Genomic DNA, 23,477 nt, shown 5'->3' with positions numbered 1-23,477 from the left:
AATATATTTGAGAATTTTATTTTGACAGTTCAAATTAACATTTATTTACACAATTTTGTTTTTATATTGTTATTACAACAACACACACAAGGCCGGATTCACCACTAGCCACACTAAATACTATTGGTATTATGACACAATATGTTTAGCCAATTTTATCAGATTCTTCAAAATTAATTGTTATTAATTCAATTAAAAGGTTATTCTCATTTTATGGTTTCTTTCTGAATGTAATAACATTTGAGATTTATTATATGTTCTGTATATTTGCTGAAGCCAAATGACCTCATTGTACTATTTGATTATTACAACAACTATTTTTATTTAATTTCTTTATTGAAAGCTAATTATTATAAATAGCTGTAAATTCCCTGATAAAAACTGTTAAATTATTACATGCTCAGTAAATAAAATGTAAATTTAGTAAAAATACCAAATAAAAGTTATGCATCTTGCACTATAGTGATAAGCACATTAAAAGGTAAAGGTAAAGGTAAAGAATGTCTTATTTTACCAGGCGAAGTTAGGGCTAAGAAGCCCTCTCTAACACTTAACCTGGAGACCAACGGCTTAAAGGTGACTTCCGAACCACCACCAATGGCCGGGCAGGCGGGCCGCTTGCAAGGACAGGATCGCTCAGCGGTCACCGATCCAAACAGCGGCCACGCTCGACGTTGCTTGATCTGGTTATCTTGCGATAACCGCCGTACACGCTACACTGCGACATTGGCCTACACATTACACTACTCGTAGCATTTAGTTTATGTTAGATACAGCAAGAGGTCATGAGAGGACCATATTACACAGCCAATGTGTAGGCTACTCAACTTAAACCGTTTTCTTAGTAACTATACTGTAGAGTCTATTTTAATTTTTGCATTTACTCATTGCATGATTGTGTGTTCCTACATAATATATATTCATTGTGTATTCTTTATATAATAGTATAATTTATTAATGACACATAGGAAATTTTAGTTGATAAATTCCTTTAACGAGAAAACTGAGCAGTACACTTTACTTGAAGCGTGAGCATCAGAACAAGAACGTAGTCAGGAAAAGATTTGGGGGTCCAGAAAATTGATATTTTTCCATAGTGGACAGAGAGTAAGGCCCTATTTTGTTCTTTAAAATGTTCTGGAGCCATTTCTTTGTTGAGAACAATCTTTCAGCAGTACATGTCAGTAATACTGAATTATTTAAATAATAATAATTGTTTACTAAAAAAGTAATCAAAACAATTTAAAATTTGGTGGGAAGGGGTCCTGGACCCCTTGGATCTCTTTGCTGGCGGCTACATTCTTGCATCAGAACATTCCATTCCTAATTAGCAGCCTGTATAATGCAAATTGCTATATCTTAATTTAAAATTTCTAATAAATATGAATTTTATATTTTTATATTTGCAAGATAACCAGATCAAGCAATGTCGAACATGGCTGCTGCTTGGATGGGTGACCGCTAAGCGATCCTGTCCTTGCAAGCAGCACGCCTGCCTGGTAGTTGGTGACGTGCACCTAGTCGTTGATCCTCAGGTTAAGTAATAGAGAGGGCTTCTTAGCCCTAACTTCACCTGGTAAAATGATACATCTCTACTTTACTTTAATTTTACTTACAATTTTTGAGAATATTTAAAAAAGGTATTCCTTAATATATTTTCTAAATATGTTCTTGATTGATTTTATAAATAAGTTATTGTTTTATTTTGTAAATAAGTTATTGTTTTATTTTATAAATATGCTATTGAATTAATACTGTGCATAGATAATTTATCAAATAATTTAATCCAACATGTTGCTAAAAATTTAAAATTTATTGTTATACCTAAAGTATATACAGATCTTTAACATTTGAAAATAAATGAACATAATAAATACTAAATTATGATACATTGAGCTAATTAACTACATGGTAACTTATTTTACAAATATATACAACATTAATGTGTGAAAATATACATATAGTTATGAGATAAATAAATTAATATAAGTTAATTGACAATAAAATTATAAAACTATGAGTACCTCTAACTTATTTAGAAAACAGTATATGTCATGGTGAAAATACTGGAAATTGACAAACCCCTGGAATAAAAATTAAATGTTATAATTACAAACATTGTAGAATACATATTTCAGAGTACATGCTAAAGAAAATATGGATATTTTTATATTTTTTATTTATACAGAGCTCAGATAAGAACAGTTATTTATAATTATGCTATTAATGTACTCAAATTAAAAAAATACAGTTTGTAAAATTAAATTGTGACCTATGTACGCTCCAATAACATTTCATTATTCCAGTATTGTATATAGTACTGTAGTGTTTGATTACGCTGATTTTTCACAATACGAATAATTAATTGTATATTATTGCATATTATGTTCTTTAAAGTTATAATATTATTTGTTCACTAAAAAAAATCTAAACTTCTGGAGACAATGAGTTCCACCGCAATTAGAGCTTGGTGAGATACACTTGTGGTCTCATGGCCTGACTAAGTTGATTGGTTTTAAACATGTTATAAGTAAATGAAAGATAAATATTAAACTAGGTTTCTTATGTAATTTTATATGGTAGAAAAGATCATTCTTTGTTCTATTAATATACTAATATGTCGACTCATAGTTATTTATATTAAAAAGATAATGCCAAAGTTCTACATATAAAAATTAAAATAATTAATCTCCCTACTCAGTCTTTAGTTTAGACTAAAATGTCTTGAATTTGTAAACTAAATCTTGATAGATTTGAGTTTTACTCTAATAGTACTAATTTGATTGTTCCAGACCTTGAACTATTTTTGCATCACTGTTACAAGTGAGGTTTATGAGTATTTTTGAGTAAAAATATGACACAAAAGTTATCATTTATGAGCAAATCACTACAGTATTTTGTTGCACAGCTCATCTGCCACTCTCAGCTACTCGTGACAGCCGCCAGTAACTGCTTCAGTCCAGAGCCCTCTGAATCGTTGTCTACATAGTCCTTGACTACAGCTTCTAAAGTCTCTTCTACAGGAAGCAAATCCTCCAATTCCACTTGTCTGCTTCTTCTTCGCCGATCTTCCACCTTCATTGAATACATCTACATCAATTATTGTGTACTAGATCATTTTAATATTTATATTGTTTACTTACTTTTCATAATATTTGAAAAATCATTTTAGTACTCTCAAAAATTTCCTTCCTCACATTAACTATTCAGTATTTTTAATTTTGTAGATTATAGAATGAATGTTGATATTTGATTCATAGCACTTTATAATCGTAAGTTAACATTAAAAAACATGCATAACAAACACTAGCTATACTTTGTGACTAACATGAAGCTTAAAAATTTATCATAAAAAAATGGTGTTTCATAACTTGGGAAATCTAAAATATGAAAAATAATTGTAAAAATGTTAAATTCATGTCTAAGTACCGTTACTAATCAGTCCTTTGTCACTACAGGAAAGAAAATACTGGTATGAACAAGTGTAGAATTTTAATTTAAATTGGATGATATGTTGGATGATGCCAAGTAAGAAACTCCTAATTTTCACTATTCTCCTTTAAAATGAGTTGTCATATGATGGTAATACTGTTAAAAGTGTTATACTCTTTCCATAAAAAAGTAGGTTGATAGGGGCAAGTATATGTAACAGTGGTAATCATAAGATGATGTTATTAAAAATGTCCAAAGGAGATTTGAAAATGTTATACCATTCAAAAGTTAAGTTGCGGTTGGGGTTGACCATCTGGAATATTCTAATAAAAAGTTTTTCAAACTAATTTAGTTGTTTCCTCACCTCATTATCATCTTCAATTGGCAATCCAGAGAGTTTATCAAGTTTTGAGACTCCGTAGGTCTTCACTTTTGAGTGGCCTTGGATAATCAAATACATGGGACCACGGAGAGGTTCAGCAGGTTGTTTGTAATGAGAGAACAGGGGATCGGTTGTGAGGGATGGGTTTGGAGTGGTGGAGGGAGTGGTGGAGGGCTGTGGCTGTGGTGGCTGCAGAGAAGTGGCCATCTCATTCTGCAAGAGGACTTGTAGTAGAGAAGATGACAAAGACTGCTGACCACTTGGATTGATGTCTATCATAGGAGCAAGCACCTAAAATAGAACACAATTCATTGTGAAGGTTTCTTCTAAATACTAATTCAGTATAAACTTGCAGTTTTTATTTTAAAATGTAATAATTTTGCTGTGATTACCTCATTTATTGTTAAAATTCATCTTTTTTATACTATAACACTTGACTGAGCCATAAACTAGCAATGTATTGTTTTATGTTTGGCAAAAGGGCCTTTAACATGTAGACTACCACCACTACAACAATTTTGATCTTGAGAGTATTAAATCACATCTAAATATAAAGTCAATTAATATGAGATTTGGAGTTGAAAGCTACTTTTGGTTTATCTTAATAGTGTTGTTTAAAGTAGAAAACATTTATTTATTTTAATGTGAAGAAGCAGCTCAGTCCAGTATGAATTCTACTAATGGTTTGTTAATCTTAATATCAGAAAAGGAGAATTCCCCAATAGTTTAAAATTGCCTAAATCAGTCCCATTTATAAATCAGGTGTTAAATCAGTAATGAATAACTTCAAACCGATCTCTTTGCTTGCTGTTGTATCGAAGCTATTAAAAACATGTATCAAAGTCCAATTGATGAATTATTTAGAGAGTACAAAGTTTTCTTTCAAGTAATCAATATGGCTTTACAAATTGTAAAAAATACACAAGTTGCCCTTTTTGACATAACAAAATTCATACCCTCTGAAATTAATTGTTTCTAAAAAAAACAATTTCTAAAAAAACAATACCTTTCTTCAAAGCTTTTAACCTTTAGATAGGCGAAACTGTTATCAAAATTAGAATATGTTGGAGAAAAAAAAAGGTTATGCTCAATTGATTTGTCAGCTATTTCACTAATCGTTAGCAATTTTGGTCAAGTCAAAGGTTTTCATTTTCCTTAACTGGAATAAATGAGAACATGGCTGTGATTTGTCAAAATTCGGATTCAAGCAAAATATTAATTTACATTTATAATATGACAGTATGATTACTTAAATAGGAAACGATTTTAAAATATATACCTAACAATATAAAATCCAAAAGTGGCCAAAAGTTCCAAAGAGTTTTAAAAGGTTTTTAAATGAAGGAAGAAGCTCTTAACTCTATTGAAGTACTTTCCACCTCTCTGTATTAAAGCAGATTTTTTGAACACAGTTTTGCGTATATTAATTAATGTATGTTAATAGCATTTATTTAAATTGCACTATTCATCATATTATATGAGATATTTGTTGAAATTACATGATATACAATTGATTATAGTTTTATTTTAAATTTTAATACAGGTATATTGATTGTACAATTTTATAGACATTGTTATGAAAAATAATTTTTAGGTTTTCAGGTTTGTTTCTCTGCACTGCCGTTTTTTGTTTTGGGAGCAAAATTAGTTTGTTTGGATCAAAATATTGTGTAGTAATGTAATAAAGCTGTAAAATGTAATGTACCTTAAAAGCTGGTTTGAAATAAATTACAGTACAGGTTAAAGGAAGAAACCTAATAAAACAAAAAGACTAAATATATAATATGTATATATTTATTGCAATACTAACTAGTTAGGTCTAATACTATTCTAATTCACCCTGCATAAATGAGATTCTGGGTACAAGCCTATGAAGAACAGTTCATTAAAAAGTTATAAACAATTTTATTTGTACCATATTCTCTAGATATAATAAGTTTGTGTTGAATTGTGCGGGAATTTTGTCTCACATCTGAAGCACATTACATCACAAAATATTGCCTGTCGGATTACCATTAATTTTCTGAATATACCATATTTTACAATAAATAATTATTGTTTACTGTTTGAGTTATAAAAAATACCTTATGCATATGCGTGATAGTTGAGGCAGTGGCTTCAGGAGTGGCGAAAGTAGTACCCTCAGTGGAGGTAGTAGTGGTGGTGGTGGTAGTTGTAGTGACAGGGGTGGTCTCAACAGTAGTGGTGGGCGTGGGAGGTGGAGGGGGTGGGATCAGCATGGTGTAGGGAGAACGCAGGGGGGCTCTGTATGACAGATAGCCACCTTGCAGAGGAATGTACTGTGGTCGCACCCTGCTCACAACTTGCTTCCTCTCATTGATGAAGTGTATCAGAGGGTCATAGTTGTCATGTCTCGAATCAGCTTGAGAAGGTTTTTTAACCTAAAACAAAAATTTTTATCAAATAATACTTTTAAAAACATTTTGTTTGTTTAGTATTTATATATTGTATAATTTGATTATTCATTGAAATACAATCACAAATTTTGAGTTTCATATTAGTTTTCATTGTATTAACTGTTACTTGCTAAACAATAATTTTAATTAACTATTGTAATTTAATAAATCCTTAATGTTCCCTTCTGACAACATTTATTTTTTAAGGTACTATAAACGTATATAAGACCATTGTAATATTTGTAGAATTTTATTTTTATATTACATAGTATATATACAAATTTACTTAAGTCAAGTGCAAAATTTTAACACAAGAGAGTTAACAAAAACGTGTTGTAACTTTTAAATTTTTAACTAATCATTAGCAAAGCCTATCTATCGAGGGGCTGGAAAAATTTCATTTCTGTCTGTCTGTATATCCGCATGATACCTCAAAAACAAATTGACCCAAAACGTTGAAATTTTGCATGAAACATCATTTTTATATAAGCATGCATTTTATTGTGCATGTCATTCAATGGGATTTGGCTGAGCGTAAGCAAATAGCTTTACATTTGGTCTTTTGGATAACCATGATGGCTACTAGAAAATAGCAGAATAAATCAATTTGTAAACAAATTGAGTACAGTTATATGACATTTTAACCACATGAAATTTTTATTCATATAGTAAAAAAACGATAGAGTAGAAAATTACTGTTAAAATTTTGATTTTAGTGTACTCTTGCATTGAAGTACCTTATATAACTCACTGGAATTTTTATTATTTGAACACTGTCATGAAACTTAATTTGAACACAAAAATGTGAATGTACTTTGTGGAAAGATATCACAGGAAAGATTTCATATGTAGATTTTAAATTTGGAATAAAACTTCATTTTTACATAATGAATTCTATGATGGCACAACAGTGAAATGTGGCTGGCTGTCATTAAAGCCTATGACAGCAGGCTGACAAAAAGTCTTTTTTCTGCTGGGAGGAGGTAAAAACTTCTTTTCTGTATGATTGCTTGTCTGTTTATCTGCTACAAGACATCTCGAGAGTGAAATGAACTATAGATTAGAAATTTTCCATGCAACTTCAGCAAAGTTGTTAGTGACATATGGTGAGGCGTACTCATGCCTTGTATAAAATTGATTGTAACTAGCTACATGAGTTGCAATTAGAACTTCAGAAAACATAATATGCATACTAGAATCTATTTTCACACATTGCAGTCTAAAATATCAGGAATGTAAAACTACATTTTGTCTTTCACATTGAGGGGTTATTAAAGCTGTTGTATCGGTTACTCAAACCTGGTAATGCAAAACCAACCATGCCTTACAGGGTAGTTCAAATATACATCCTCATATTAGTGTGTTGGGACCAATAACAATCTAAAATTATCTCTATATGTCTTGCTCACCTCGACTTTGCCCGGTGACTTCTTTGGGGCAGCGACACCCAGTAGTAGAACTTGAGCCTCAGGGGTGGTGAGGGGCGGATCTGGCGTCCGGGCCTTGGGCTCCAGCCAGTAGTTGACTCGGTCAAGCACGGGTGGTACGTAGTCGTAGGTGGGATCATTTTTTAGAGGATCTCCTCTGCCCAGCGGTGTCCACTCATCGTAGTCCATGCGCGGTGAAAACACTCTCCCTCCTGCTCCTAACATAATCAATGGAAAATAGAATTTTGAATGATCAATTGTTTTGTGATTTTGCATTACACCTTCATTTGACATTCTGAGAAAGAAGGTTAAGGCAACTTATTTATCAACTTTAAGTTACATAAGCTGTAACCACCGTCAAGCAAATGACTACCTTGATACAACACGACTACATGAATACTAAGTGGTATATGTTAAGAGCACTTATTCATTAATTTTAAAATTTATCAGATCGTCAAGTACTTATCTACTTCATTATAACTTTCTAAAAATCCAAATGCTGTTGCTAGTAACTGCTCTGATGTTCTTCAAAGAATCCTGAAAACACAATGGTCACGATTCACATATTCTTTGTTTAAAAGAGTGGAACCCATATAAATAGATTTGTGATTATCAGATCAGAAGTAACTATTTTCACATTAGCTAAATAGGTATATCTACTGTACCTACAAATTTGATTGAACTAGTATGATTGTGACATACTATTATGCAAAGTCGTTGCTTATGTTAGAAAATAGAAGCTAGCAATATTGTGATTAAACTGATCAAAATCAAGCTATGAAACAATTATAGCTGTTTAAGGCTAATTAAAACAGTAAATAGAAGCAGATTAGTGACGTCAGGAGACAATAAAAAACATTTAATAATAAAGAATTAATATTAAATTAATTCGCCATCAATATTTAGTGACTTATGATTATGATATAGGAGACAACTTCAATACAGACAAGAATTTTTTATATATATAGAAGACAAAAAGATTAAATTTGAGTTTGGGAAAACTTTTCAAGAAATTCAGATGTAATATGTGATAGTGGTGAAATCAAGAGTACTTATGTTTATTGATCTATTTTGTAATTTGGTATGGTAGAGACAATGACTACCGGTACCATCATATCTTATTATTAAGTTATTCGTTTCAAAAGAAATGAAGAAAAACTTAAGAAAACTGGTTAAAGTTTTCTGTTTAAAATTTTTAGATTGAAGTTTGATATATTTGTCTGTTATTATATTTCAATAGTTTAACTTTAGTTATGTTATCCATGTCAATTAAGTTTAACAAATGTTCAACTAAACACGTTTACTAATAATATGTTACTATTAAAAAATAAATAAAGTTAAATTTAAATGAGTATTACCTTAGACGTATCAAAATAATAGGAGATAAAACTGTTAACAATTTTTTAAACGTCAACTTTAGTCAGTGTCTCAAATTTATTCAATTTTAAATTAAAAACCAGAATTTCATCTTGAACGACTGTATGTGCCGGAAAACAATTAGCAAACCTAAACATTAGTTAGCCTAACAAGAGTTAGGAGTTTGTAACTTCCTGTCATGTTACTAATTATTTTATTCTCTAGACAATCCATATAAAAAGTACTGATAACTTTAAAAATATAGTTTTAAACAACATTTTATGAGACAAAACTACAGAAAAAATGAACAAAACTATTAATTATTAAAAACTTCTACACATTTTATAGTTAATATTTTTATATAACTCATTTTATATGTATCATAACTATGAATAATATATTTTTTTAATGCAAAGATATACTAAATAAGATTGAATAGTCTCATAGTGCTTCTGCACCAGGAGTCTACACCAGTCAACATATTAAACTTAATAAAAACAAAGATACAAAATTGATACTATCTAACTTGCAATATTTTAAACAAATCACTAAATTTTATATTATTTCATTAAATTATATACTTCACACAAATCAAACAGTTACAATTTCTTCCCATAGAAGACCTATACAACCAACATCTGTTCAAACATGTAAAATCACTAAAAGTCAAAGTTATTATGTAGCTGCCGCTTATTCAGTTTTTGTATTGTTGGATATTCACCAAGAACCTCAATGTGGGCTGTGTCTAGTAAATTTCTAGAAAAAAAGCACAGTAAATTTGCACTAAATCAGTTATTTATTATTCGATTTAAATAATGTTGGTGTCGTTAGTTTTGTAATAATATCCTCTAAGAACTATTCATTTCATGTACTTCTTGAGAAAAACTGCTAGATTTTAAGATACCGTATTCAAAGTTTAAAAGTTTTAATGACCACCATTTTGAAAATACTAAAGATAATTTCATGGTAATTTTTTAGGTAATTGGCCTTGTTATCATAAATATTTGAAAAAAATTTGGCATAATTAAACTTATTATATTTAAAGATATTCGTTTTTTTCTAAAATACATACAGACAGACAGATTGGAAACTAAGCATCAGAGACCTCATGTTCATATGGTGAAATATGTTTGGCTTGACCTAAGCAATAATGTGGTATACCTTTCTTCAGAGAACTAAGGTATACCTATATAGTCGTCTGGTTGTTTGTTTCTTTGTTGGTTATAATTTTATTATTTAGATTGGCTATTTCTTGTTTGTTTTTAAAGTGTAGGCTACATATTATAACAGACAACATGACCAGCTTTAGGAAGTATTTGTATTGTGTCCCATGCTCAAAAGGGCCTCACATCAATTAATTATTTAGTAGGCTATCAATAATTGTAAAAAAACACAACAATACATTCGTTTTTGTAAAATACTCTAGCTTTGTAGTGTTGTCAGTACAATAGGCTACCAGCAGTCTCAAAAACAGAATTATTATGAATTGTATTTACACATTCAAGATTGACTTGTATAATAATTACAGTACAAGAATTTATTACTATGGGTTTGTGCAACATGGGTCAGTTAAAACGCCTTTCATACGTATTCCGTTAAAGCGTACACACCAACGCTGAAGAGTATTATAACTTGAAGGCGTTATCTAGACAGCGAATACGTATTACATACAATGCAATACTTATATTTTTACTGTCAATATGTAAATTTTTATTAATGTGGCTGTCTGTATTAAGTTGTTAGCACGATTTTAGATTATTGTTATAAAATTATTTTAGGTTATCAAATCCGTTTCAGTTATATCAATCTCGTTCGGTTGCTGGGAAGTATTGGTGCAATTTTAGATCGAAAAGGCAAGAGACTCTCAATAAAAGCCTTGCAAATGAATAATGACATTTTTAAAACCAATTCAATTCACCCGATGACATGTTTAAAAATTTTCATAAGTGTCTCTGTACTCTTCATGTCCTTTTAAGAGTTGAGCCCGTTAAAGCACAAGTGGTGTAACTCCACTTTTTTTGTTTTTTTTTTTTTGAGCTAGACAAGACACCGTGTTAGGAAAATTGTGTACTGTTCATAGCACAAAATATGGTGTAGATCCTAGTTCCCCTAGCAATCGCATAGGTAGCAGCACTTATATGTGCAGTCAGTGGTGCGATCTTTTAGCTGACAGCACAACTGGTGTATTTGGGAGATACACCATTTGAGGAGTGACAAATCAAAACGTGTTTTGTCACCAAAAATTCGATATTGAGTTATGCACATGGTTTTTTTTCCTCTCACTGAATTCTATCAACTATACATAGCAAAAGGCATCAAAAAATGTTTTGTCCCATGTAACTTTAAGTAGGAAAATCATGAATTTAATCAAAACTGTGTTTTGTCCACACCCTCATTTGGATCAAATCATGTTTTGTCCAACAACCAATGGGAGTCAGTCAGCGAAGTGTTCTTATTGGTTCAATGAGTCATGTGACCATGTTGTGTTGATTTCACAGTGGTAGAGGTTATGTTACAGTGAGTTCTGTAAAAACTTATGGCATTTTTGCTTGTGTTTTAAAAAGGATAAACAGTAGTTTCAGTGATGGAAGAGTTTTCAATTAGTGAGTTGGATGGTGGAGTGCCAGTTTCCTTAGTTAACAACGATTCAAGAAAAAGAAAAAAGTAACAACTAAGGTTAAGGCAGCTAAGCTTAAAAGGTATTCAGCTCCAACCGGATCAGTGTTGTTTGTTCCTTGCAAACATAACACATCACATTTGATGTGTTGTCAATTAGGCCAAGAGATGTCAAAATTCTCAGGGATAAACTGTACAAAATCCCAGATAAAATTAGACAAGACAATATTGTAGCCAGTTTAGTACAACCTAGGCCAGTGAAGAGGCGTAGGCCCCGCAAGGAACGTAGTGAGCTTACCAAGTTCAGGTAAACATACATTCTCAGTTCAGTACTTTATTCCTTCAGTAATCAATAATAAACGTATTCCAGTCTGCAAGGAAAAACTTCTTATCCATTACCAAATTTGGGCGAACTAGACTAGCAAGTATAATTAAAAAGGTAAATTCTGGAGATGCAATCGCTGAACATAGAGGTGGAGATAGAAAAAGTAGAAAAAGCATTGCAAAGAAAGAAAAGGTTAGAGAATTTATATCAGGGTTGCATGCAACTGAAAGTCATTACAAATAGAACAAAAATCAAAAAGGGTTTATCTGAGCAAGCCAGTGTAGTATAAGAAAACTACATAATTCATATCACTCACTCAACGCTTTCTGATGCAGAAGGTAGCTTAAAAGTTAGTTTTTCTATGTTCAGAGACATTTTTAGAAATGAATTCAACATAGGTTTCAGAACTCCAGCGTCTGATGTTTGTAGCCCAGTGCATAGTAATAAAAGAAAAATTGAAACAGGCGCCACCAAATTCTCAAGAAAAAGCTATGTTAATGGCCGAAAAAAAACCATCCACAAGAGGAGAGCAAAAGGCATTTTACGACTACATCTAAAACGGTACCTGATAACTCCATTTCATTATGTTTTGATCTCCAACAGATCCAGCCGCTGCCTAAAACTTGCATTCAGGAAGCATTTTATCTAAGGCAATTGAATTTTTATTCATTGGTAATAGTTGACTTGGCCACAAAGGACCCTATTTTTATTACACTTGGACGGAAGACCAATCTTGGAAAAGGAAGCACAGAGGTCTCATCAGCACTTTTTTATCACCTTAACACAATGGCCTTCAACGGTAAAGACTGTACTTCGTTTATTTTGTGACGGGTGCGGTGCTCAAAATAAAAATAACATAGTACTTCACACACTTATGTTTTACATGCACACAGTAAATACAACCTTAGAGGAAATTCAGATATATTATCCCCGTCAAAGGACACAGCTTTTTACCTGCGGACCGGATTTTTGGCAGAGTAGAGAAAATTCTAAGAAAGAATGTCACAATTTTTATCAAAAGAAGATTACACTAAGTTGTATCAAACAAATTGGACAGGTCAAACAACTTGGAATTGACTGGCAAAACTTTGAATACGAAATCCTTGTCAACGTACTTCTAGAACTTAGAAGCAATTAGTGGTAATGAAACGAATTTTCATAACCAAGAGAGCAACTGTGACAAGTCAAGTGAAAAATAAAGACAAACAATTGGTGACAAAGAAGAAAGTTATTAAAGTTGGCGTGAGAGCTACAAAAAACTACCGTTTTGAAGATATGGATGAAGAGAACTCTGTGACTTTGTACAAAAAGCAAGTAAACGACAAGAAGATAATGGATATCGCACTAGAAGAGATTCTTTTAGGCCACCCAATTTCAAGTGAAAAGAAAAAGGACGTTCAAAAACTGTTAGAGATTATGTTTGGACCAGGACTGGGAGACCTTACCCAGGTGAATACTTTGAATGGTACAAGAAAATCATCAATGACACTGAGGCAGTAAATAATCAAGACAATGACAATGATGAAGTTTTGTGTGAGTGTTTGGAAGACGAGGTTGCCATAAGAATATAAACAATGATTTCTTGAAGGTGAATTAAATGCTAAATAGTTTTATCAATGTATTTCTTAATTTTCAACTGTAGGCAACTTAAAATCAATGTAAATAATACACTTTTTGAACAAACTATACTGTTTTACCTTTATTATGACCCCTTATCCATTGTCGTGGTTATAAGATATGGTTCGATCAAAGCGTGATTTTTCCTTGAGTAATATAACAAAATGTGTTTTGTCCAACCCGTTTGTTCAAATAGTGTTATGTCCAACTTATTTAAGCACTTTTTACAAAGAAAAAGGAAACTTTTAACAGAAAAACAGAGTTAATTATAATTTAAATCGTATGAACTTTATAATGAGGCAGCCTAAAGAATGTAAAGCAAACATATGATCAACAATTTTTTTGTGATTTCCCAATATTTTAGTAACTGTGACAAAACACGTTTTGATTTGTCACTCCTCATTTGTGCAGTAACTATTGCTATTAAGTGATTACGACAGTTGATTTTCTGCATCCATTTTCAGTTGAAACCAATAATATCCTGATGATAAAGTGGTTATTTATTATTTTGCATGATAAACGTGGTAAGAAGGTCCCTGGCAACAAAACCCCTGAGGAAAAAATGGCATTAGTAAGAGCCCACATTGCATCTTTTCCCTCCTAAGAGTCTCACTATATCAGACGCCATAAACCTAATATCAAATATTTATATACGGCTAATGCACAATATGTACAAAGAGTTTGTGGAGAGCCAAGGGCATCAGCTTGTTGAGGAACACATCTATCGAAGAACCTTTAACAATGAGTACAATTTACATTTCCATGCGCCACACAAAGATACCTGTGTAAAGTGTGATATATTTGCCAACAAACTCAAACACACAGACAATGAGAAAGAAAAAAGAAAGCTTCAACAAGACCGTGAACTGCATTTGCAAAGAGCTGAGAAAGCTAGAGATGCGGACTTTGAAAAAGCAGCTAATGATAATAGCTATTATGCATTTACCTTTGATTTTGAGAAGTCCCTCTCTTTCCCCAAGATGGTCTGTCAGCAGGCCTACTACAAGCGAAACATGTATGTATACAACATGGGCTGCCATGAGCTTTCGTCCAAAACAGGATACATGTATTGTTGGGACGAAATAAATGGATCTAAATGCTCGCGAGAAATTGCTGCCTGTTTAATTAAACACATCGAAACGAGAGCCGCAGCAGCCAAACATGTGGTGGTGTATAGTGATACTTGTACAGGACAAAACCGGAATTGGAAAGTTGCCATGACATTGATGAAACACGTACAAAGTCCACACAGTAACACTGAAGTAATGGATCAAAAATTTATGCAAAGCGGTCATTCTTACCTTCCTAATGATTGTGACTTTGCATCTCTTGAAAACTTTAGCAGGTCACAACAAATCTTCAGTCCTGACGACTGGTACAGAACTATAGCTAAATCAAGGAAAAAGAAAGGATTTACGTCACAGTCATGACGGTCGCAGACTTTTTGTCTGTGGAAAATATCCTAAAACAAATCACCAAAAGAAAAACAGATTCAGAAGGTGATCCAGTGTCTTGGCTGCAAATGCAGAAGAGTAAGCCATACAAAATATTTTTCAAGGACACTATCTCTAAAGAGATGCCGTTTTCAATTAGTATTGACTTCAAGCCATCGGTAAAGAGAGGACGACCAGTTAACATTTGCAACATTGCTCAGGGTAGGCTATACAGAGGTCAGAGGCCCGTAACAAACGAAAAAAAGAGAGACATGATGGAACTTTTGCCATACATCCCTTCGGTTCATCACAAATACTTTCATAGCCTTGTTACCAGTGAGGATGCTCCAGATGTTGGCCCAGTGATAGATTCAGACGAAGACAGTGGTGTTGAGTAAAAATTATGTAATTAGTCATTCATTTCCTGTAATAAAGTAAATTTTTACTACTTATAGTATTGTTTGTTGTAATTACCAACCACATCCCATTAACAACACAAGTTGTGTAACTACGTTTTAATGCTCAAAAGAAAAGAAAAAGTCAAAATATTTTTACAAAACCCTAAATATGGTTAAAGGTGACATTTAGTAAGGTTTTAAAGAAGAAAATGAAAAGAAATATATAAACCTGATTTTCGTACAACAATGCTAGTAAAACTTTAAATATCTCAAAATATGGAAAATGTGATTTACACCAATTGTGCTTTAACGGGCTCGTTCAAAAAGTGTGATCGAAGATGCACAAAATGTTTTGATTACCCGCCGAATTATTGGATCTAGAGAAAATAACAACTTCTTAATTCAATATATTATCAACAACTGTATGGTCTTTATACATTACAATTTCGAACCAACATTATAATGTTGATTAAAAATTGAAACACACCGGAAACGTTTCAAAAACCTCATGGCAAATTATTAACCAATCAAAATCCTCAATTCAGAATTAAGAAAAAATAAGCGAAATTCATTCATTCATGCATTCATTTATGTCATTTAAATATATACAAATATAGTGACAACAAAATACACGAGAAGGTACCCACATGGGCAAAAGCCCGTGTGTGAAAACCGAATCCACCTTCACTCGAGTTTGCAATCAAATAGTACTAATATAATATACAATGTAAATTTTAGAACTAAAATTAAAATTGTTTGATTTAAAAATAACTAATAGTAACATGCTCTGTTTGGATGCATATGAACTAAATTCAAGCAGTGTAAAAAGTAATAATATTTTGCAATTATAATCTAAGTGTGACAATGATAATTAATCACTTAAAACATAAAAGTGAACATAACCGAGTCTTCGAAAATTATGGAATTGTTCAAATTTTCCTGATGGGGTTAGTTATCTCTCCTACTTTTCAATGTCAAGAGTCAAAATAGGTGCCATCTAAAGTACCGTTGATATCAATGGCGCTGCCTTTTGTGAATTGAGTGAGAAGGTTAATTTAATTTGATTATTTGGGATGCAAACCCAAGAAGACACAAACCCATGACATCAATTAATTGCCTTTGAATGTGGTTCATTAAACGTTGTCACAAGCACTTATTCAAACCACTAACAAAATTAGTTAATTTTTTTATTTGATTTGGACAATTTCCCGACAGATCTAAAGGTTCCAAGGGTTATTCCAATCCTCAAAGAGGGATAGCCTTGCCAGATCAGCAATTATGGACCAATTTTTATCTGGCTTGCCTTCAGTGAAGTTTTTGAGAAATTCTTTTTGGACAGATTGTTGACCTTTGTGGAACAATTCAATATATTTTCACCCAGTCAGTTTTGTTTCCGACTAAATGTTTGTACAATTGATGGAATAAATAAGCTTGTGGATTTGGTGATCGAGAGGTTTCATAGATGAGAGTATTCGCTAATATGTCCAAGGCTTTCTACTGCATCCATCATGCTTCACTGCTGCGTGAGCTTGAACATTGCTGTTTATGGGTGTTACCACACATAGAGATGGTCTTTCCTCGAAAACAAGTATCACTGCGCCCAAATTGAAAACGTAGGCATCCCCTTAGGGATGCGTTATTGACCCCTTTTTCTTTTTATTTTACGTTAACAATTTGAACAATACTATTAAAGTGGATATAATGTTCAATATGCAGATGACAGACTCTGTCTAAGATCTAAGGCAAAACTGACTTGGAAATCAAAGCCTTACGATCAACAATGAAAAACAAACTTTATTTACTTCAATTTTTAAGAGCAAGAAAATGAAAATTTACCAGTGGTCATAGTGATCCTCTTCTAGAGAAAGTCTATTCTACTACATTCCTAGAAATGCACTCAACACAGGAGTGACTTATGACTTTGAAGAGATCTTATCGACGTATTTCTTTTTCAAAATCGTGCTCGGGGTGGAGATTGTATAGAATTGTCTCATTTCTGTAATATCAATTTTAAGTGAGGTGGCGTTGTTATATTAAAATAAAAGTTAAAGGGTGTCTTATTTTACCAAGCTAAGTTTGGACTAAGAAACCATCTCCAGCTCCCATGGACCAAGGACTTCCGGACCACCAATAGCTGGAAAAGCGGGCTTTGCTTTTGTATCTTAAAGAAGAGTTTGCGATACTTCATTTGTAATATTGAATTAGGTAATATGAGAATAGTGATGCTTTATTTTTCAAGTGCAACAAAATTAAAGCTCAAGACTCTTGTCGGTTAATCGGTTTGGTAAGTTCTTTTAAACGTTTTAGCAATAACTCTATAATCTGTGTTATCTTCCTTATCTTTCTGCCTTCGAAACACTGTACAGAACCCTTAGCGCTCAGAACACGCAACCCATAGTGCTCAGAGCACCCAAAACCCAGCGCTCAAAGCACACAATCCTCAGCGCTCAGAACACATAAACCGTAGCGCTCAGAGAACACATCCCTATTCAGGTAAGTAATTTGAATTTATTAGACACGAAGTATAGTATCATGGTTGTATTGAACAGAAAATTTATATCCCTACATCATATTACACTGTAATAACTGATAAGGATCAAGTTTAAAATCCAGAAGCATCAACAATTTTATCCAAACTCAAAGCTTCTAAAAAAAATAAAAATAAAGACATTATATATAATAGTATTCAATTAGTAGGCTCCTTGTAATATTTTTTAAAACTCAAGAGTTGTTTTGAATTTGTTACTACTGAGTCGGTTTTAGATCTGTGCGAATCTGATTGAGTTGTGAATAAGATCATATTACGTATTCGGAGAAGCAATATGATAAATGTGAACTTCGATTGGTGATATTTAATTAGTAAAGACAACCTAATGTGTGATTCTATCTATTGATATCGAGCGTGGTCCCAACTTGTTCACACAGCAGAGGAACTCTCGCTCAAGGTCGATACGGGAGCACGGAGTGAGCCAGACTACTCGGAAATCCATTACGCTTCCATTGAGCGCGCCTCCTCTCCTTTCCTAGCCGGGCAGACGCAGTAATTGGCGTGTCGCCTCCATTCATGAGTTTCACCGTCACCTGAGGAAGTCCGATCACGTGTGGCTAGAAAGCCCGCGACATTGCCGGCTAAGGCTCGGCACACTGACCTGTACCGTGCAATCAATTCCTAGAGAAAGAGAAAAGAATAAGCTAAAAAATCATGGTTAAAATGTAATTTGTTTAGAAATATAGCAAACAAAATTTGAAAAAAAAAACTGTTAAAATTCAATTATTGATAAGCCAATACCCACATCATCTAATGCAGCTAGAAGGTTCTTACTATGGTAAACATGTAATATGTAGAAATGGTTGAAAATACACAGCAAGCGAACTGATTCAAAAATCTGCTTGGTTTATCCTATACAGATGGAACTGGATTTGGTTTGCACTGGCAGATATTTCAGAACTGTATACTCTCAAAATGTTTTTTAATAGCTTAGTAGAAATCGGCAAAAAATCGAATTATTGTTGATTTTGTACAATCACTTGCTTTTTCATAAATATTAGAATGCCTTTTTCAACTTTAAATTTCCACACTATTATGACTCTCTGTAGTAGCCAATTTTAAAACTTTGGCTACCGAGTGCCGCAGTGTAAAAGTTGGCATACCTACATACTCCAACTATAACATTTGGTAGTGATCATCAACATCACTACAAGTATAGTATACAATGTTAACACTTTGACTACCGAACCACAGTGTCTAATATTTTCTCGATTCCCTGGGTAGCCGAAAGTTAGGTTTGAACTAAAAAAGAACTCTGCTCTTTGAGATTCCATGAAAAGAGGTCGTGCACGACAAGAGGACGATGCCATCCACATTGTACTACTCAGAGAGCACGAGAATATTTTCGGTTATCTCGATATAAGATTATTTTCGATTTGTGCAAAAACCACTCAACTTAGAAACTGCCTATTTTCAGTGAGACAGTTACCATCGTCTGTTTACAGACCAAATCGGCGTACGTAATCTTCTTTTGTCGTACAACTGTTCTTGTACCACGGTCAAACAAGTGTCACAAAGAGCTACAGCCGCAGTTTTAATGTATGATGCACTTTGTACCAAATCCGAGGCAATCTCTGAAACAAGACAAAGAGTTCGCCACTGAATCGAACATTGACGTTCTGAACGAAATCCCGATCTGAGAATCCACCCAGTGAACAGATTTCACCCGTACAGTTGAGGCAGTGACATTTGGATGCTTTCCTAAGTCCGTCCGTCGAACTGTGAAGTATTCAAGCCCATCACTTCTCTAGTAGATACAATGTAAATATTAGCAGCTGTTCTCCGATGTCGAGAGTAAGTGCATTCCGAGCCCGAGGAATTCGCTTATCGACCCACTCGCCGATGTGACTTCCCGGGACTGGTGAATTATATGTGCTTCCAACGTTCCCAGAGTCAAACCATGGATTGTACAAGCCAGGGAGGAGACCTGGTGCACCATCGTGAACTTTAGCGGGGGAAAGGGGATTTTTCAGACCAACCATCGCCCAACCAAAACACGTACATATTTTTAACTTTCCTAACAGTATTTTACTACAAGGACAAAACTGAGCTAAATGCCAACTAGCCCAACATTTTAAATTTCCACAGTGGTTTCAACGAAATCTTCATAATTCAATCAAGATAGAGAGAATGTCTCCACTCACCTTCTTCGCTCATAATTCGACCTTCCCAAGTCCATACGCCCTCACCCAGAAACGGACGTTTGGGAAATAAAAATATTATCTAATATGAGCCTGATGAATCAAACTTATTTCGTTTTCTTTTATTTTTGGCCACAATAAGGGACGAAACAGTTCACTTTCCCAGGACACTGAGAAACCTAACCTAATTTAATAACTTAACCTAACCTAATATAACTTAAGATGTCCAACAATAATCCTAAAGTTGCTGGAAAGTCTCACTCTGGATTAATATATAAGAGAAACTCTTTAGCAAAACTCAAAAATGACTAACTGACTCTCATAACCCTAGGGTCAACGTTTGGGTTTTTGGTCCTTATCACAAACATCAAGAGGTAACTCAAGAGGTAAAATTGGTAAGTGTGTACCGCTCTGCTTTGCGTCACGAAAGACACGGAAGGCCCGTGATATTCGTTTGCAACTTTTAATACGAGAATAAACATAGTCGATCTTCGGTAACAGACGCTTATCAAATATCCTCGAAATGTAGACTGTGACACGGATGGGTCGAGAGTTGGCAAGTCCTTTAGTTCTTCTGATCACTGGTCTATTAGATCCCAACAATCAATCGACCTAGTGTGTACATGTTACCACACATCTTTCATACATCATAATCTCACATTCTTTCATGACTGTTGATGTGCGGGATTTTAAACGAGCTCTACCTTACTATGATGGAGCTGAGGCCGTCAATAAAGGTTTTTGTTTACTGATGACCGGCTAAATAATTAACTTAAACTAATGTTCAAAATATTAGTATATTTCTCACATTACACTCAAGTCTTTTTAAGCTATAGTATTTAAATTATTAAAAACCAAAATGTAGAAGGTTTGTAGATACATTGTGTGTAAACTGTGTTGTAGAGTGGTGCATTATAACATTGGGTACCTAATCATAATGTTGAAACTACGAAACGACTTAACATTCACGGACCAAATAACTATCCAGGAAAGTAACCTATTACAGTACTTGAACATCATGCAGTTTCATATAAGTTAGTGAAAGCCAGTAAGAAAGGACTAAAAGTAAAACTCACCAGACGAAATAAAAGGTTTCATTTATGATTAATACTCGATCATATTCATCTTATCAGATAACTCTCGTATAACCGCAGCCTCGTGCTTGCTTTTATTCAATAATATTATGGATGTAGACCAGTTATTTGAGTTCAATTTATGTATCAATATCATCAATCTACTGTAGAATAGAAATATTGATTAAATAATGTACGTATAATACTATTTACTGTACATTCTTGGAAACGATACATTTTCGGTTTTTACATCTGGAATGCAAACCTAATGAGAGACATTTAGTCGCTTAGTTTTATATATACTTGCTCTTTAAGTGATTTAACGAATTATGTCAATTGCTCAACGCTTGTTTTTATCTGATCTTATCATGGACAGGCTCTCTGTGTTAATAAGCGAGGGTCGTGACCCGTCACCAGTTTAAAGGTAAGCACTGCGGGCTGGTATAATTCATTGCACCGAGCCTCCCGGGCTCTGCTGGCTCGTCATTCTATGCAGTCAATAAAAGAACTGACTACGAGGCTCTTTGTGTTGTGAACAAGCGAGGGTCGTGACCCGCCACCAGGTTAAAGGTAAGCACTGCGGGCTGGTATCATTCATTGCACCGAGCCTCCCGGGCTCTGCTGGCTCGTCATTCTATGCAGTCAATAAAAGAACTGACTACGAGGCTCTTTGTGTTGTGAACAAGCGAGGGTCGTGACGCGCCACCAGGCTAAAGGTAAAAGCACTGCGGGCTGGTATCGTTGCACTGAGCCTCCCGGGCTCTGCTGGCTCGTCATTCTATGCAGTCAATAAAAGAACTGACTACGAGGCTCTTTGTGTTGTGAACAAGCGAAGGTCGTGATTCGTCACCAAGTTAAAGGTAAAAGCACTGCGGGCTGGTATCATTCATTGCACCGAGCCTCCCGGGCTCTGCTGGCTCGTCATTCTATGCAGTCAATAAAAGAACTGACTACGAGGCTCTTTGTGTTGTGAACAAGCGAGGGTCGTGACCCGCCACCAGGTTAAAGGTAAGCACTGCGGGCTGGTATCGTTGCACCGAGCCTCCCGGGCGCTGCTGGCTCGTCATTCTATGCACTCAATAAAAGAACTGACTACGAGGCTCTTTGTGTTGTGAACAAGCGAGGGTCGTGACCCGCCACCAGGTTAAAGGTAAGCACTGCGGGCTGGTATCGTTGCACCGAGCCTCCCGGGCTCTGCTGGCTCGTCATTCTATGCAGTCAATAAAAGAACTGACTACGAGGCTCTTTGTGTTGTGAACAAGCGAGGGTCGTGACCCGCCACCAGGTTAAAGGTAAGCACTGCGGGCTGGTATCGTTGCACCGAGCCTCCCGGGCGCTGCTGGCTCGTCATTCTATGCACTCAAAGCCACGTCCCGAGCCAAGCGACACCTTTAATATCTAAAACCGCTTTTTGTGCAGCATGATAAAAGTTAAACGGGTATCGACAAACGAAGAGCAGAGGTCACCAAGAAATATATTGCTGACCTACCGACATTAAGAGTGTGAGAGGGAATATCTCTTCTGAACACCCTACAGTATACACTATATAGTTAAATCAATATTAGGTACCTTTGTTGGTATTAGTAGCAATGTAACATTCTTTCAATAATTCGGCCGCCATTATACAAGATAGTGTGCTCAGAAATAGGATTATAGCATTAGCCGTGGTCGAAGCATCCATTAGCCAGTTCGTTTGTTCGTTTCTTTTTTACTCCCTTTCCTCCTATAGAATTAAGCTGCTTGAAATTCTGACCTTTAAATTTGAACGAGATTTCTATCTACCAATCCTGTCTCAACGTCTGGATCTTATGAGAATAAACTCGTATTAATTATTGTGGGTTAATAAAGTAGGTAGCTTTTCTGAAATTGTAGGTTCAGGGTTTTTTTAACAACCTACAGGTTTTATGTTTTACCATAATTTCATTGTGCAGTAGACTTCAAATAACAACCAAGATCGGAGATCCTTACAATCTTTACAACCATAGTAGCCTACGACAGAAGAAAAAACAACACGGAGTCTGATATATTACGACCATGGCTAAGGACGATGTAATCCTATTTCCGACCACGTAATATATAAGGTACGCCAAACCACTTTTCACGTAACAGGCTTCGCTCAGGTTGCATGCAAAGTTTCAAGATAGTAGCGTAATCAAAGACTGCTATCTTGAAACGAAAAGTGTATTTAATTTTAAACTTTAATTTCATTTTAAATGTTAATTATTGACATTATAACGCGAGTTTGTGTTAAACATTAATTTTATACACTGAAACTGTGAAAACTATAATTAAGTTACGTCAGCAATAATAGA

The 23,477-nt window shown here is 34.2% G+C and overlaps 1 protein-coding gene across 1 annotated transcript in view; it reads right to left on the bottom strand.

Moving 5' to 3' along the window:
• Positions 1–1,792: 1,792 nt before the first annotated feature.
• LOC124356924 (mucin-2-like) overlaps positions 1,793–23,477 on the bottom strand; it is a 44,093-nt gene continuing 22,408 nt past the window's right edge. Inside the window, exons 2-5 of the mRNA XM_046808228.1 lie at positions 7,641–7,876; positions 5,899–6,216; positions 3,797–4,105; positions 1,793–3,075 (exon numbers count right to left, since the gene is read on the bottom strand). Of these exons, the coding sequence (XP_046664184.1) occupies positions 2,923–3,075; positions 3,797–4,105; positions 5,899–6,216; positions 7,641–7,876 (1,016 nt within the window). The 3' untranslated portion in view covers positions 1,793–2,922. The remainder of the gene's footprint in view (positions 3,076–3,796; positions 4,106–5,898; positions 6,217–7,640; positions 7,877–23,477) is intronic.

The sequence above is a fragment of the Homalodisca vitripennis genome, chromosome 3 (genome assembly GCF_021130785.1).
Source record: "Homalodisca vitripennis isolate AUS2020 chromosome 3, UT_GWSS_2.1, whole genome shotgun sequence".
NCBI lineage: Eukaryota > Metazoa > Arthropoda > Insecta > Hemiptera > Cicadellidae > Homalodisca > Homalodisca vitripennis.
The sequence above is the reverse complement of the archived record's forward strand: the minus strand, read 5'-3'. Positions and strand labels throughout refer to the sequence as shown.